General features: G+C 43.7%; 1 protein-coding gene across 1 annotated transcript in view; it reads right to left on the bottom strand.

Annotated features, from left to right (window-relative positions):
• Window positions 1–3,243: 3,243 nt before the first annotated feature.
• shisa9a (shisa family member 9a) overlaps window positions 3,244–16,352 on the bottom strand; it is a 200,762-nt gene continuing 187,653 nt past the window's right edge. Inside the window, exon 4 of the mRNA XM_068003734.1 lies at window positions 3,244–3,705. Coding sequence (XP_067859835.1) covers window positions 3,332–3,705 — 374 coding nt within the window. The 3' untranslated portion in view covers window positions 3,244–3,331. The remainder of the gene's footprint in view (window positions 3,706–16,352) is intronic.

Here is a 16,352-nt window from a genome sequence, read left to right as displayed (position 1 = left end):
TCACAACCCCCTTATTATCATCAACCCACAAGCAAAGTCGACAGTTAAGTGGGTTGTGACATTAAAATGGATCCTGAAACAAATGAAGGTTTGAATAAAGGCAGAACAAGCAAGGAGGAAAAGCAAAAGGCAGTCAAAGAAAATAGGTTGAACAGGTGTGCCGTAAAGAAAGAAGAGAAAGAGCATTGGATCAATCAGTCAATTGTGCTAACGTGAAAGCTCTAAGAGAATGGTAAAACCCTGCTTAGTGCGATCTTAGGTTTGAATACTGCTTGTTTGCTGAGAATTATTTTATTACAATTTGTGATAATGTGCATTTCACTAATAGAATGCTGCAGTAGCGGGGGAGTTGTTTGGACAGTAAAGACTGTAGTGCAAAGAGAAATATTGCTGCCATGCGGAATGTAACTCAGCTTGGTTTACTGTCCAATAGATGCTGCATTCTTCAGGTAACTCTGATCTCCACATTCAAAAGCAAATACTGCGGATACTGGAAATCTAAAATATAAACAGAAAATGCTGGAAAAGCTCAGCAAGTGAGGCAGCATCTGCGGAGAAAGAAACAGAGTTAATGTTTCAGGTCGAAGACGAAAGGTTCTGACGACAGGACTTCGACCTGAAACGTTAACTCTGTTTCTTTCTCCGCAGATGCTGCCTCACTTGCTGAGCGTTTTCAGCATTTTCTGTTTTTATTTCTGATCTCCAAATTCTTGCTCGTGCTTGAAACCTCCCTGTTTATAGTAAGAACAGTCTTATGAGCTGGCAGGTAAGGAACAAATTGCCTCCTGTTTCCTTGCTCTCCCCCATTCCCCTTTTTAAAAAATTATCTTGGGGTGTGGGTGTCACTGGCAAGGCCGGCATTCATTGCCCATCCCCAGTTGCCCTAATACGGTCACCTTCCTGTTTTGATATATTTGAGCAGTTTGCTAGGCCACTTCAGAGGGCAGTTTAGTGTTAACCATGTTGGCTGGTCTAACCTTCAATGCTGCCTATACAATTTTCCTTTACAGTTTTAACTGAGATTTCTTCAGGTGGTCCTCTATTAAAAGCAAAGGTAAGGAGAGAGAAATCATCGGGAGAGACTTTCAACTGGTGGCCGTCCATTTCTCGCCTGAAAAATGGGTGGGCGGCAGCTGAAAGGGTGGTGGGGACCTCATGTATCAAGTTTCAGGCAGGTCTTTAAATGGGTGCTCAGCACTCCTGCCCAAACCCGGTGAGAGGCTGTTCAGATATACAAATTGGAGTTTTACACTTGTTAGAGGACCCCAATCGTAACTTTCAAAGATAAATGGGCAGAGCATGCACGCGCCTGCCAGCCCCATTTCTCCAGGCAAGGACTAATTGGTGGCCTTTAAAGGTGCCCTCCGGTATCCGCACCTCCACCACCACCACCGCCCCCCCCACCCCACCCCGCCCTGCCAGGCCTTGCCTGCCAACAGCCTACATGCTGCGGTCTGCCAATTTTCCCCTGCAGGAAGCCGTCGAGCAGCTCGTCGGCAAAATGTTAAATGAAGCACCAATCTGAAAGTGGTTCGGGCCTGCTAACCGCCGAGTGTGGACGGGCACTGCGGGCACACCGCCGATGTCCCACCCGTTTGGCACCCATGTCGAAATTTTCTGCCAATTGAGTGTGAGGGAGAAGTGTTTACAAGAGAGTGTCAGCACTAACAGTTCCTCCCCAACCCTGTTGGTTCATGAAACCGGCCCCTGTATAAAAACAGTTTCTGTTGCTTTTTGCTTGCTTCTGCTTTATTTATTTTTTTGGTGAAGCTTTGCACACATCACAGTGATGGCCATCGAATCGGGGGAATGGAACACTGTACCCATATTTGCCATGTCAGTGTAGGAAGCACGTGTAAAGCTCTACCCCTCCCCCCGCCCCCCTCCCCCCTCCCCCCACCCCACAGTGGACTAACATATCATCTGAGGCAGATTCATGAGGCAGCAGAATACAGAGACTGGATTAAAAGGGGAATTATGCTCAGTCATGGCTCACTGAGTTGCTTAAGCATAGAAAATGTATTACATATATACAGTAGAATATGAAAAAATGAATTAAAATGATTTTTCTTGCTATTAAAAGCCTTTGGCCTAAAAATCATTCTATAGGGCCTACGAATATAACTGGTTATGTGCATCATAAAATGGGAAAGACAAAAGCATATACTTCATACAGAATGGGATTTTAAATTTCATGCTCAGGTATGCTATGTACGATGATAAATAACCTTAATCAATTAGTGCACAGATTTCAGAGCTGTGCAAAATGCTGTCGTAGCCCCAGTTTCTGTTTCAAATAGAAGGAAACCATAGCATCTGGTAAGCGGACAGATGCAGGAAATCCTGGTGAACCAACCTATAATACACGAGACACAAAGCTAAAACAAGTTGTTCCCAAAACTGAAGACAATCATTAGTTGTTAGCAGAAACCAAATGTGCAATCACTAATAAAAAAATACATTTGCTTCCTCCGTACACAATATAAAAACCGATGGTGGGAGTCAAACAAGTTTTATGATTTCTTTCTGAACTAGGATAAAATGTGGTGAAAATGTATTTTCCTTTCCTCGTTTTTTTTTCAACTGTTTACCCTCAGGGCCTCCTGAGTCAGCCCATCACGACAATTAATTGAGAGGAAAAGTCCACAGAGATCTACTTCACAGATGTGGGGGTGGTGCCCAACTCTAGTGTCTGATCTTATTGGCCTAATTTGACCACTTTCTTGTTGCAGAATGCAGAATGCAACTACAACATCGACAGAGATTAAAAGAGAGATGGAGAAAAAGTGGGACTACCAACCATTTCCTAAGTGAACAGCATCGTTATCCATAGTAAAGGCACAACCTACATTCTCCAGTCTTCCCAGTGACACTAAAGGCAGCTGAGAGTTACCAAGCTGATCAAATGGCGACCGGTAAGACAGGGTCTGCTTTATCCAGCCTTCCTTTTCCAAATGTCTAGAGGAACTTATAAAACTACGGAAAACGTGCTCCCTTAAACATTACACAAGTCTTAAACATTTACACAAGTAATTCCTTATCTCAATAGCCTTCAACTACTGAAAACTGAATTGTGCTACTGCAAAGTGAAATACTGGTCATCTGTTTTTTTAATAAAGAAAATCACTTTTTTTTTCTTTTTTTTTTAAACATGAACACAAAGTCCATCATTATTAAACCTCCAGTGTGTATTGCTCATTATTCAGATTTTAGTTCCACAGCCCCAACAGCATTAGCCGACAACGTGAGTCCATTTCAAAATTGTTCAATTCTCGGTCAGGTAATTCTTGGAACATCAGCTTGCTTTTTTAAAAAAAAATGATGATGATAATCACACTGTCACTTCTGTTTTGCTGTTGGTTACAAAGTACGGCTGCTGCGACAGGTAATGCTGCGGCTGAGGACTGTGTTTCTCAGCCAGTGGACCCACCGTGCAGGGCCTCTTGTTGGCGTAGGCCTGCCGTCGGATGGTTGTGTCGTTTGTGTCCCAGGTTTTGTAGTCTGAATCGAAGACCAGTGGGTGCGTGTGCATCTTGGTGATTTTGTTCTTCTGCCCAGGTAGCTTGGGCTTGTAGGTGTCCGTGCTGTGGATTGGGTCCTCGTGGTCTATCGGTATCTGCACCGGATGCAGGGGCAGGGTCCCTTTCGCTGCTAGTTCTGCAAAGTGTTGACGTTTGGCAAAGAAGTCGTCGTTCGCCTTTTCAGCTAAGAAAACATTAAATAAAAAAGCAGAAATAAACATTGGTCATGTGTTCTAACCGACTAATACTGCTCCTCGTTCATTCAAGTTGGCTCATCGTTACGGCTCTGAAACAGGAAGTAATTTCAATCAAAGTTAGAGACAACATTGTGGAGCGAAGGAAATTGGGGATGCGCACGAAACCAGAATTGGAGGGGCGCAGAGATCTCAGAGGGTTGTAGGTCTGAAGGAGGTGGCAGATAGGGAGGGGCGAGACCATGAAGGGATTTGAACAGAAGGATGAAAATTTTAAAATTGAGGCGGTGCTGGACCGGGAACCAATATAGGTATGTGAGTACAGGTGATGGGTGAACGAGACATGGTGTGAGTTAGGATACGGACCACAGAGTTTTGGATGGGCTCAAGTTTACGGAGGGTGGTAGGTGGGAGACCGGCCAGGAGAGCATTGGAATAGTCAAGTCTGACAATCAACATTGGCAATCAGCTCCAACATATCATCGAGGCCCAAAGAATAGCATTTTTTATTTAACTTGGTTGTATTTTGTACCTACATGAACCAGTTAATAGAATTATACATCGTTGCGATAATAAAAGATACTGTCCCAATTTCCAATGAGAAACTTGCCCACACGCATTACTTCCATACTTGTGACGTTTCTCATTTCAAGTTGCTTAATTTCTAAAATAAAGTTCCTCCTTTTCTCTGCCACAGCAAAGCTCCTCGCGACAAAACATCCAGAGTTTATGGGGATGGTTGAGAGCCTAACTTATATGGAGGGAAACGTAACAATCATTAAACAATTGCTAAAGGCGGCAGACGCAAAGAAAGAGAAAATTACCAACCTGTTCGTACTGTAGAAACTAACCATACTGGATCTGTACTCAAATTCATCAGTATACTACCAAATGCAGGAAAGAATAGCCAGGGAATCCAATGAACTAAACCTGAGAGGAGAACATTTTAAATGTGGCAGATGGTAAGAAGCTAAGTAACATTTGGAACAGACTATTCAAAACTTATAGAGCTAAATAATGGTGCTGACAGTCCATTGTTGGTAAAGGAATTTTTGAACTTAAATGTGTTGATGCTTCAAAAGCACATCTTGGCAGAAATGTTGCTAGGCAGCTACTTTACATATTCCCTCATACACTCCACACAAGTATAAGGCAGTTAGCACTGCTGCAGGGAGCAAGCTTCACTTGTTAATGTTTCTCCTTCTCAAAGGAGTTTGTTCTACCAAGAGGATTGAAAGTTTGTTTAAGTATTCCTCTTGGTGTTTGCGATTTCTTCAGCTGTGTTGTTTCACTGTAAAATATATCCATTGTGAGCATCATTAGAGAATTGCTGCCATAAGAGTCTAAAGCATTGCACTGTTAAACCAATTTTAAGCTTGGGGACATTTTATTTATTTATTGACGTTGTGTTCATCTAGGTGATGGATGATCGTGCTCAGGAATGAAACAATTTTCCACCTTTTATACCTAGTGACAGCATCACGCACTCCTAGGTTAAACATGGGCCGGAGGCAAAACAGAGCTCACCGACATTACCATGGTAATATTTCTCAACCTCACTTTCAGAAGAGCTTGCTTTCTCCCCGTCCCATTACACTTATGTCAAATTTTGTGTGATTTCTGGCTATTTGGCAAATTTACTCAGAGAAACTGAATTAGTCCTCAATATCTCTGGATTTGTGGGTAGATTCGCACTGTGACGCTAGTTGACTGGGAAGTGGACTAAAAGACTGCTCATATTCACCTTACATAGGACCTTATCATCAGTGAGACAATAGACCTGTAAAACCCTCCACCAATTCCAAAACAAAAGTCACAAAGACTACAGAACAAATGTTCTTCCAATACTCTGCACCACTCACTCTCCTGTTTAGGGAAACACTGGCCCTGACTTTCCTCATTGTCTTCAGCACTTACACTGTTGTTATGCCCTTACTGCGCCGATGCGATAGAAGAAATTTGCGCTTTATTGTATTATGCTGCTTAAGTACTGTTATTTCACTAAATGCAAACTTCCTCGATCTTTTAAACAATGCAAATCTTACGTCCGTCAAAGCTCTGTAATTCAAGTATGCAGAAGTTTATGCTGCACCTGCAATTGGTGTAACTTTACACTCCCCAAAAAATGTCTATCAGCTCACCCTTGCTCCTCAGACAAGTGTAGTGAGGAGTTGGTGCTCTGAAGTGGGCACCAAATTCACTGACTGATTACAGGCTTCCGAGGACCTTTCTTTAACCTGTTCCGTCACAGCTTTTAATCATTAACACCTGCACTTCATTTTCCTCTCATTCCAGAAAATCACTTTGGGACCCCTGACTTACCCACCAACCCCACCCCCTTCAAACCCACACTCAGATCAACTTTGGACTAAGGATGGCTTTCCCCATGGGCAAACCGCTCTATGCCATCGTACTGGAGGAGGGGTTGCAGCATGAGTATGTCCAGACCACAAGAATCAGGCAGCATGGCTGAGGACAGCAGCCCACAGGCACTACCTTCCCCAACACGTGTACAGGCCACACCAGTCCTACGAGGGCCTTTCCAAGGATGCCATTGGGCACCTCTGCCAACTTCATGATGAAGATTTGTTAACTTGCTCCACTGCCACAACTAGTCTATCAGTGGCAATTAAAGTGACAGCAGCCAACAACTTTTGTGGCTCTGAATTATCCCGGGCTGCCACAGGGCATCTGTGCAACATTAGCCAGCGAGCTGTCAGCGTTTTTATCGTGCGGGTGATGGACACCCTCTTTCATACGCCAGCCAATTACTTCCACTCAGGCATCACCAGCCAGCAGAGGGATAGAGCCAGGGATTTCTGCTGGATTCCCCAGGGTGCAGGGTTCCATGATGGCACGCGTATGGCACTGAAGGCACCGATCCAGCAGCCACTGGTGTACGTGAATAGGAAGGGGTCCCATTCCCAGGATATCCAGCTCGTTTGTGATGCAAACCAGGCTGTGTCCTCACTCACCCCTGCAAGGGGCATCAGAGGGCAGATTCTGCAGGACATCTTCAACGACTGATTGGCTGCAGTGGCAGTACCTCAGCCTTAGCTTCTTCTACGTGCCCTACCAGATGACACCAAAGCAGATTTCTTTGGCCCAGCAGGACCTTGCCAAGAATCATCATCTGAAGTAGTCCAAACTTACTGAATTCCTTGGCTTACTATAATGTTCATAAATAACAAATCACAACACAAGTGCTCAGTCTATTTCAAAGCAAAGATTTCCTTTATTGCAAGCTAAGGAGGTGGAAGGTTTTGTGTGTGAAGATAAGGTTGTCCAGTTAAGGAGTGTGATAATGGTGATGGGAGAGATGATGGGAGAGATGAGGATGTTAGGAGTGGAGGAAGAGGTTATGGGGTTGTACCGTTACCTCTGGAGTCCCCCAAGGATCTATCGTTGCCCCTCCCCCTCTTTCTCATCTACATGCTGCCCCTCGGCGACATCATCCAAAAACACGACGTCACATTCCACATATATGTTGACGACACCCAGCTCTACCTCCCAACCACCTCCCTCGACCCCTCCACTGTCTCTCATTTGTCACACTGCTCGTCCGATATCCAGTACTGGATGAGCAAAAATTTCCTCCAACTAAATATTGGGAAGACCGAAGCCATTGTCTTTGGTCCCCGCTGCAAACTCCGTTCCCTAGCCACCGACTCCATCCCTCTCCCTGGCCACTGTCTGAGGGTGAACCAAACCGTTTGTAACCTTGCTGTCCTATTTGATCCTGAGATGAGCTTCCGACGACATATCTGCTCCATCACCAAGACCATCTACTTCCACCTCCGTAACATCGCCAGTCTCCGCCCCGCCTCAGCTCATCTGCTGCTGAAACCCTCATCCATGCCTTTGTTACCTCCAGACTGGACTGTTCCAGTGCTCCCCTGGCCGGCCTCCCATCTTCTACCCTCCATAAACTTGAGCTCATCCAAAATTCTGCTGCCCGTACCCTAACTCGCACCAAGTCCCGTTCTCCCATCAGCCCTGTGCTCGCTGACCTATATTGGCTCCCGGTCCAGCAACACCTCGATTTTAAAATTCTCATCCTTGTTTTCAAATCCCTCCACGGCCTCATACCTCCCTATCTATGTAATCTCCTCCAGCCCTACAATCTCCAAGATCTCTGCACTCCTCCAATTCTTGCCTCTTGCGCATCCCCGATTTTCATCGCTCCACCATTGGTGGCCATGCCTTCAGCTGCCTAGGCCCTAAGCTCTGGAATTCCCTCCCTAAACCTCTCCGCCTCTCTCTCCTCCTTTAAGATGTTCCTTAAAACCTACCTCTTTGACCAAGCTTTTGGTCATCTGTCCTAATACCCCCTTATGTGGCTCAGTGTGAAATTTTGTTTGATAATGCTCCTGTGAAGCACCATGGGACATTTTACTACGTCAAAGGCGCTATATAAATGCAAGTTGTTGTTGTTAATGTGTGTTAAGGGAGTTGTAGGAACCTTTACTCAGGGAGTAGTGTGAAGGACTTGTAATGCAAGTATTGCTTTAAGAGGTTGAAGGTAGTGCCCCGGGGTGGGGAGGGAGGAAAGGCAGAGTGCGGTGACAGGCTACCCTCGCCTACCCTCGTGAAGTATTTTCACTTCTTTCTGCACTGTTGAGTAGTCCTGGATATGAGGGAGTCGGGAGAGAGAGCCACTGCCAAACATCTTCTTTGTACACAGATTTTGTATTGCTGACGGAGACAGCCTTATGCTTTTTCTCTGAAATTCTGTTCACTTAAGCGTGTTGCCACTGCTTTGGAATGCAAAGGACAAAACTCTTTCAGATTAAATTACATTCATGACATTACATTTGATGCAAGAAGGTTTGTTGCAAAGCACAATTTACATTCTAATGACATACATATCCAGGACTGATATTACGTCCCACTAATTCTAAGACAAATCAAATACATTGAGCCTCAATCGTTGGCTAGATATTGGTTTACGTAAGCAATAAATCCGTGTAAAACCAAGCAAAAAATAACGATTGAAAATGCAGTGAACAGAATTTTAAATTTAATGTTTATTTCAATTATCCAGTTGCCCACTGACTGCTGAGTAATTAATTTCCTTAATAAGCTTTGCCCATTTCAGCACAGTGAGATCATGGGAAAATGTTAGAACCAACACAGTGTATTTGTGTTACTGTTTTTATTAAAACTGCTCATGTTCAAAAATCAGGGCAACAAGTCACCATTTTGCTGAACTTTGTAACCCCAAAATGCTCAATTACTCTGTCATTATAACAGATAACAGGTGCTCCTGCATTACTTGGCTTCTGTCCTAGATCACATGCATCCTACATGAGTCACTTAGCAGAGCATCCTTCATTATAAACGTACACTTGTAGTTATAAAAATCGGGACTAGAAATTTTCGACTGTTCCCAGAAACTTCCATAAAATGTTTTAATTCCTGCCAGAATATTCTATGGCATTATAAAACTGTGGTATCTCTCATCAAATCAGCTGCAATTTTCCACAATTACCATAGCCCATAATCTACTTCAATATTTATAGCAAAATACTGCGGATGCTGGAAATCTGAAATAAAAACAGAAAATGCTGGAAATACTCAGCAAGTCAGGCAGCATCTGTGGAGAAAGAAACAGAGTTAACGTTTCAGGTCGATGACCTTTCGTCAGAACTGGAAGAAGTAAAGATTTAACAGTTTTTAAGCAAGTACAGAGCCAGGGAAAGGGGAGTTGGGGGAGGAAAGAACAAAAGGGTAGGTCCGTGATAGGGTGGAGGGCAGGAGTGATTAAATGACAAAAGGGATGATGGTGCAAGGCAAGGAGGGTGGTAATGGGACAAGTTAAGAAACAAAAGAGGGGTCTAGAGAAGCTGTAAATGGCAACAGCAGAACCATTACCAGCACCAGCTGTCCGAAAAAATGGGAGCAGTGGTTATGATCTGTGTGGGGTTCAAACCTCTTTAACAAAAGATATTTGAAGGAAAGGGTTAACTTTACTCCTTTTAAACAAAGACATTTGAAAACCTGTAATGTGGTAAACTGTGTTCTCGCAAATCCTGCTTTTCCCTCACTGACACTGATGGCATTGGAGAAGTCTGAGTTTCAGGATCAAAGACCTTGTACTGCGGATAGGTATCTAGATTATTAAATAAATAAACTCGATGGATAATATTGAGCTTAAAGTGTTGTCAGGCTTTCAAAACACATAGGCTTTTGGAAGCACAAGCTTTTCAACACAGCAGGGGGTAATGTAAGAAAAGGCAACAAAGACATACATCAAAGGCATCGGATCAGGAAAGCAATGATAGGTGTGAAAAAACATGGGCCTCTCATTCCGATCGGGTAATCTGTTCAAAAGAACTGGGATTTATAAAACATCAAATAGTATTGCACCCAGCATATGGTCAAATGGTATAAGGAATGGATTTGAAGCCAATGAAACAATCAAAATTGGAGATATAAGGACCATGAAGAATGTCTGGGTGTAGAAATGTAAGGGGCTATCTCTACATGAAAGGCCATAAACATACAGTAAAGGGGCCTTTTACAACCCATCGTTCGAGCACATGGTCTTTTCTCCATCAAAGGGTCTCCAGTCACATGATCAAAGCCTAAACTGTCAATCAATGATTGAGGCATAGCGACAGGGAGTGATTGGACAAAAAGAATGACCCTCCCCAATCCTATGTCCTAGTGGTAAAAAAAACAATATGAACAGACTTTGAGAGAAGAACAGGCTCTTCTCCTCTTCAGCACCCGACAGTCACAAGGAACGCAGACTGTAGTTGAACATCACACAAGGGGAAGAAGGCCTCGAGTACTGAGGAGCTGATCAACCTTCAGGCCCAATGAGCAAAAGCCTTGGCTTAAAGGTTGTATATGTATTAATGATTTGCCTGATGTGTGTATGAATTCTTAAGTCATTACATAATAACATCGTGAATTATTAAGTGTATAATGGGATTTTATAGAGGAAAGTCATATGTATGGTTTGATTTTGCTTCATGAATGCTGGTATGAATGATAACATCATTAAATAATTATTTTTGATCAATGAAACTATCGTGAGTGAGGGTGACTTTCTTTGCTTGACTATTCGTCCAGTGTCCAAGAATCACACAAAATAAGGAATTCCCTACATTAACGGCACCCCAGATGGGACACTGACATAGTCAGACAAAGAAAGTGAAAATTTTGTGTCCTAGCAGAAAGGGTTATACTGGAGCTAAGGGTGGAAGGTATAACAGAACGAGTTAAAACAATACTGGGGCTAACGTTTAAACGGAAACATAGTTTTCTGGGCAGGGACGGGTGGAAGGTATAATAGGAAGGTTAAAGGACAACATTTGAGAATCAGAAACAGGTAGAGACGGGTGAAATATAGTAATGGAAGCGGCAATTCAAAAATACATAGCAATGGAGTTACCAAGGAATAAGGATTGGTTCCAAGTGGAGGACCATCAGTCAGACCCCTTTGAAGTATACGACGATAGGTGGGCATATATGATAAAAGAGCGGCTGACATTTAAAAAACGGGCTAAAGCCGTATGGCTACTTGCCTTCAGTAAACAAAAAGAAAGTGATGAGAAGGCAAAGCAAGGGTTAGAAATAGAAGTATCAGATCTAAAGAGGAAATTGGAAGAGGTAAAGGAACAGTTGGGAAAGACACTTGATAATTGGAAACAGGTGGGACAGAATAGTGAAAAACATATCCATACCTTAGAGGGCCATGGCGAGTACTTTCAAACTCAGGCGGTAGTTAAAGAAAATGATTTGATCTGAAGTCAGGCAACTCAAAATGAGTTTTTAGAGTGATTTAAGGAAAGCAGAGCTGCAGCGGGATGACCTAAAAGCAGCCACATGAGTACAGATGAACGCCGACAAAGAAAGCTGTAGAGGACCAGAATTATCCCATTCCCATTGTAAACACAAGATAGCTGAATTGGAAAGAGCATTGCAAGTAAAACAAGGAATTATCTACTCCATGAAGGGAGACGATAGTGATAGTGAGTTAGATGAACAAGAGTGGGATAATTTAAACAGGGAGGCTACTGAATATGGACACCATGATGACCAACCCTCATGTGATATAGGTCCCCCTATGGCAGGAATGGAACAGATTAAATATAATGTGGATCCCGCCACACATGAAAGAACAAGCATATCAAAAAGATTTATTATTGCATATACCCCCCAACAAATACAAGATATGGCTAAAGCCATTCCAAAATTTGACGGTAAAGGCAATGTGTTTAAACAATTTGCCCAAGTTGACCAAACCGCGACAGTAAGGCGGAATGGACACGGCTGAAAAAATAAAATTATTACTATGGATGTGAGGTCCAGAGGTGGACTCACACAGGAGAGGAAATTTGGACAAGGAACTTGTATATGCCCAGCACTTATGGCAATACTATGAGAGTGTCTATGGGCCAGGATTAGACGGAGATAACCTGGGGTCTCGTCATAATGTTACCAGGTGGTTGAGGACTTTGCTTAGTCATGCACAGCCGTACATACAATCAGCATGGGGTGACTTTGACCCAGGCAATGCAGCTCAGATGGACACTGTAGTCATGAGAAGGATGGTACTTAAATGGTTGTTTTATTTAACCCAATAGAAAATTGGGTTAAATAAAACAACCAGTGTACACCATATAAGCTCCAGCATGGAAAAATGAGGGCCCTAAAGCAGAGGGACCCAGAATGAACACCTATGCTGATAAGAAATGCCACAATTGTGGTGAAATGGGACATTTTGCCAGAATGTGTAAAACCCCCCTCCCCCATGCAGGAAATCCACGGCACCGTGTGGGAAGCCAGACCCAGGGGAAGAGAACCAGCCAAGCTCTATCCCAGTTTGACAGACATGGAAAAGTGTTTAAGGATGCAATAAGAGGAATGATAGGAGCCACTGCCCCTCCTATGTGTTCGATTGAACAACTGGGAGGTTCGGAGGTCAGTTTGTCCCCCGGTCCCCAATGACAGGGACAGGCCCCAACTTAGTATTTGTGCTCGTTACAGTATGACTTACATGGACGACCGTGTGTAACTGCTGAGGTTGAGGGCCAACACAGCATATGTTTGGTTGACACGGGAGCGTCCAAAACTGTCACATCTGTGCGAGAACCGAGGGAATCTCCTTTTTCTACTGGAGAACCTTCGAGATTAAGTGGATTCACGGGAAACTCCCACACAGGTGTTGAATCCCAGCCAATCCCAATAAAAATAGAATCTAGTGAGGGAACGTGGGTATGCACACTAATGAACCTAACGCAGATGACGCAGGGAGTACAAGGAGTGGATATACTAGTGGGGAAATAGCATTCTTTGGCAGGCTGAGGAGACAGAGATAGAGGGACCGGTAGTGATCCCAGGATACGGGGAGATCTGTGTGATCACCAAGATAAAAGGCTATGACTTGGATGAAATATTCCGTAATTTATGCCGAGATATAACAGGTAGTAAAAGGGAATGAGGCAGCATTTGCCAAACATAAACATGATTGTGATAGAATGAAAGGAGTGGTAGATATGCAGGGGCCAGACCTGCCACATCCACCAAAGCAATATTGTTGCCCTTGAGAAGCAAAGGAGCACATCAGAAAAGCAATAGACTCGCTCCTCCAGCAAGATACGCCCAATAGCGACTGGAACAAAAGTGCCTATTTGGCCTGTTAAGAAACCAGATGACTCCTGGCGATTGATTATCAATTATCGACAGTTAAATAAAGCAACACCCTCATTCGTCCCTACGGTGGCACCCGAGGTATTAATAAGACCCACACCAAAATCCGCTATGTTCACAGTATTGGACGTATCGAATGGCTTTTGGTCAGTTCCCCTTAATCCGGAACACCAGTACAAGTTTACATTCCAGGACCACCGGTATACCTGGACATGTTTACCATAGGAGTTTCACAATTCCCCTTCTATTTTCCACCAACAAATAGCTAAAGGCATAAGTCAGTTTAGCCAGCCTGAATGCTTAATACAGTATGTGGATGATTTATTGTTGCATACCCCGGATATGGAAAGTCATGCAATATTGCTAAAAGAACAATTGCAATTGTTAACGAGAGAAGGGTTAAAGGTTAATCCAAAGAAGGCAGAGATAACACAGGATAAAGTAACTTTTCTGGGAGTAAACATTAGCAAAGATGGGAGGGGTATCGATGAAGTAAAAATAAAATCCATGCAAGAACTATCCTTCCCAACATCGGTTAAGGTGGTACGGTCATTCTTAGGATTGGTGGGGTACTGTCGGGATTTTACAGAAGATTTTGCCGCATTGAGTACATCCCCCTATGCTCTAGTAAAGAAGAATACTAGTTGGGAATGGACCCCTGCCTACACAGAGGCAGTTACAAAGCTAAAGGAGGCGTTGCCGAAAGCCCCTGTCCTAGCCCCAGCTGAACCAGAAAGGCCCTTCTACTTAGAAGCAGCAGCCACTGAATATTCTGTATCAGCGGTCCTATCTCAAGAGATCCATGAGAAACAGAGACCGGTCACTTATGTGTCCCGAGTCCTTAGCCCAGAAGTAGTAAATTACTCCGCATGTGAGAAACATTTGCTTGTGACCTTTTGGGCGATTAAGCATTTTACTTACAATGTGGGATTAGCACCGATACACCTATTAACTAATCACACCCCAACGGAATTGTTGTTAGATGGGCAATTAAAGGACGGTTCAGTACCTAAAGTCCGTTTGGCTCGGTGGACCCTATTATTGCAGGGCAGAGATATTAAAGTCCATCACAACCCAAACCAGCCCAGCTTGGCAGGAAACCTGATGTATCAGGGAGAGAAGCATCAGTGTAAGGTGGCCAACCAAAACCACCAAGGTGGTCCAATAAAGTCCGCAGTGTTACCAAACACTCGAGAGATATATATGTGGATGGATCCAGTAGAGTAGTGAAGGGAGAAAGGAAGACAGGATGTGGAATATATGACCCGGACAAACAAATAGAAGTATTTATTAAACTGCCTGCACAAATGTCTGCATAGGCAGTCGAATTGGCAGCTGTAGCGTATGTGGTCACACATCCAGTTGAGTTCCCAACTCCCTTTACCATACACTCAGGCTCCATGTATGTATGTAACTCTCTGATGGAGTACCTTCCGATCTGGGAAAAGAGATGCTTTATATCAGCCGATGGAAAGGCATTACCCTCCACTCCACTGAAGGTAATTTTTAACAGAGCACAGGAAGTACCCGGAGAAATAGCAATTCATTAAGTCCAGGCATTTACTGAAAATGAGCCTCTATGGGAGGGAAATCAGAAAGCAGATGAATTGGCTAAAGAAGGTGAGGAGGGAACAGATTGGGATCTGTTTCCTCCAATGGAAGCCAATCAACCCAAAAAAAAACCTGACCTAATTGATTTAAAACAACTACAAGACAGGGATCCTGAAATAAAGGCAGTCTTGGTAATGTTAGAAAAGAAAGAAAGCCCAAGGGGAGCTTATGCTAATAAGCCCAAGTTAAAGATGAAAGATGGGATCCTGCTGTACGATCAAAAGTGGGTGGTGCCACAGAATGAGAGAAATGCTTTGATGATGCATGATGCACACACCTCAGGACACCCCGGCCCACAGGGAACAATAGAAAGGCTCCAGCAAGTAGCATGGTGGCCAAGAAAGAAAGACCAGGTGAAGCATTACTGTTTAATTTGTGTACGACACAACCCAGATGCGAATACCAAGAAGGAACTGTTGCGCCACACTTGGCCAACAACTGGCCCTTGGACAGATCTACGGATTGATTATATTGGGCCCTTTCTCCAGTCCTCTCGTGGAAATCAGTGCATATTGGTGGTAGTCGACACATTCTCAAAGTGGGCAGAAGCATTTCCGACTCCCAATGCGACGGCACAGGCCACTGCTAAGACACTGGTGAATCACATATTCACCAGATGGGGACTCCCGGAGTCCATTAACTCAGACCGGGGACGTCATTTCACTGGGGGTAATGCAAGCGGTTATGCAGCTGTTAGGAATCAAAACAAGATTCCATATCTTCCATAATCCTACCTCATCAGGCATAGTGGAAAGAATGAACTGAAAATTAAAAACAATGCTAAGGAGGTTGAGTGAACATGGGACCAGTTGTTGCCCTTTGCATTAATGGCTATGAAATCTACTGAGTCACGTACCACAAAGGTTTCACCCCATGAGTTAATGACAGGGAGGGTGATGAGAACTCCTGAACATTTGATGTATCAGGATATGTCTGAGCCTCAGTATCAAGCCTTGACCCAGGAACAGTATGTTAATCAATTATGTGACCAATTGCAACAGACAATGGTCTGTGCAGCCGTTAATATTGGACAATCTAAAAAGGCCAACAAAATGTATTTTGACACCAAAGTCAAAGCAGTAGAATGGGATGTGGGACAGAAAGTGATGGTAAAAATATACCAACTGAAAGGGCCATCTGCGGCTCATTTTTCTGGACCATACCCCATTATGGATAAAGCCAGTCCATCAATGTACAAAGTAGTTCTGGGAAAGGGAAAAGAAAAATGGTTCCATGTCAATCAGTTAAGAGTAGAAGGGAGATATACTTGGTGTGATCGATCAGCTGGAGGAAACAATTCCTCAAGTTTCATCCATGATGTGGGATGAAAAGGACGACATGACATTACACCCACCTGTGGCAG

Source organism: Heptranchias perlo, chromosome 22, assembly GCF_035084215.1.
Source record: "Heptranchias perlo isolate sHepPer1 chromosome 22, sHepPer1.hap1, whole genome shotgun sequence".
In the NCBI taxonomy this organism is placed as follows: domain Eukaryota; kingdom Metazoa; phylum Chordata; class Chondrichthyes; order Hexanchiformes; family Hexanchidae; genus Heptranchias; species Heptranchias perlo.
Note: the sequence above shows the minus strand (reverse complement) of the source record. Positions and strands in the feature narration are given on the sequence as shown.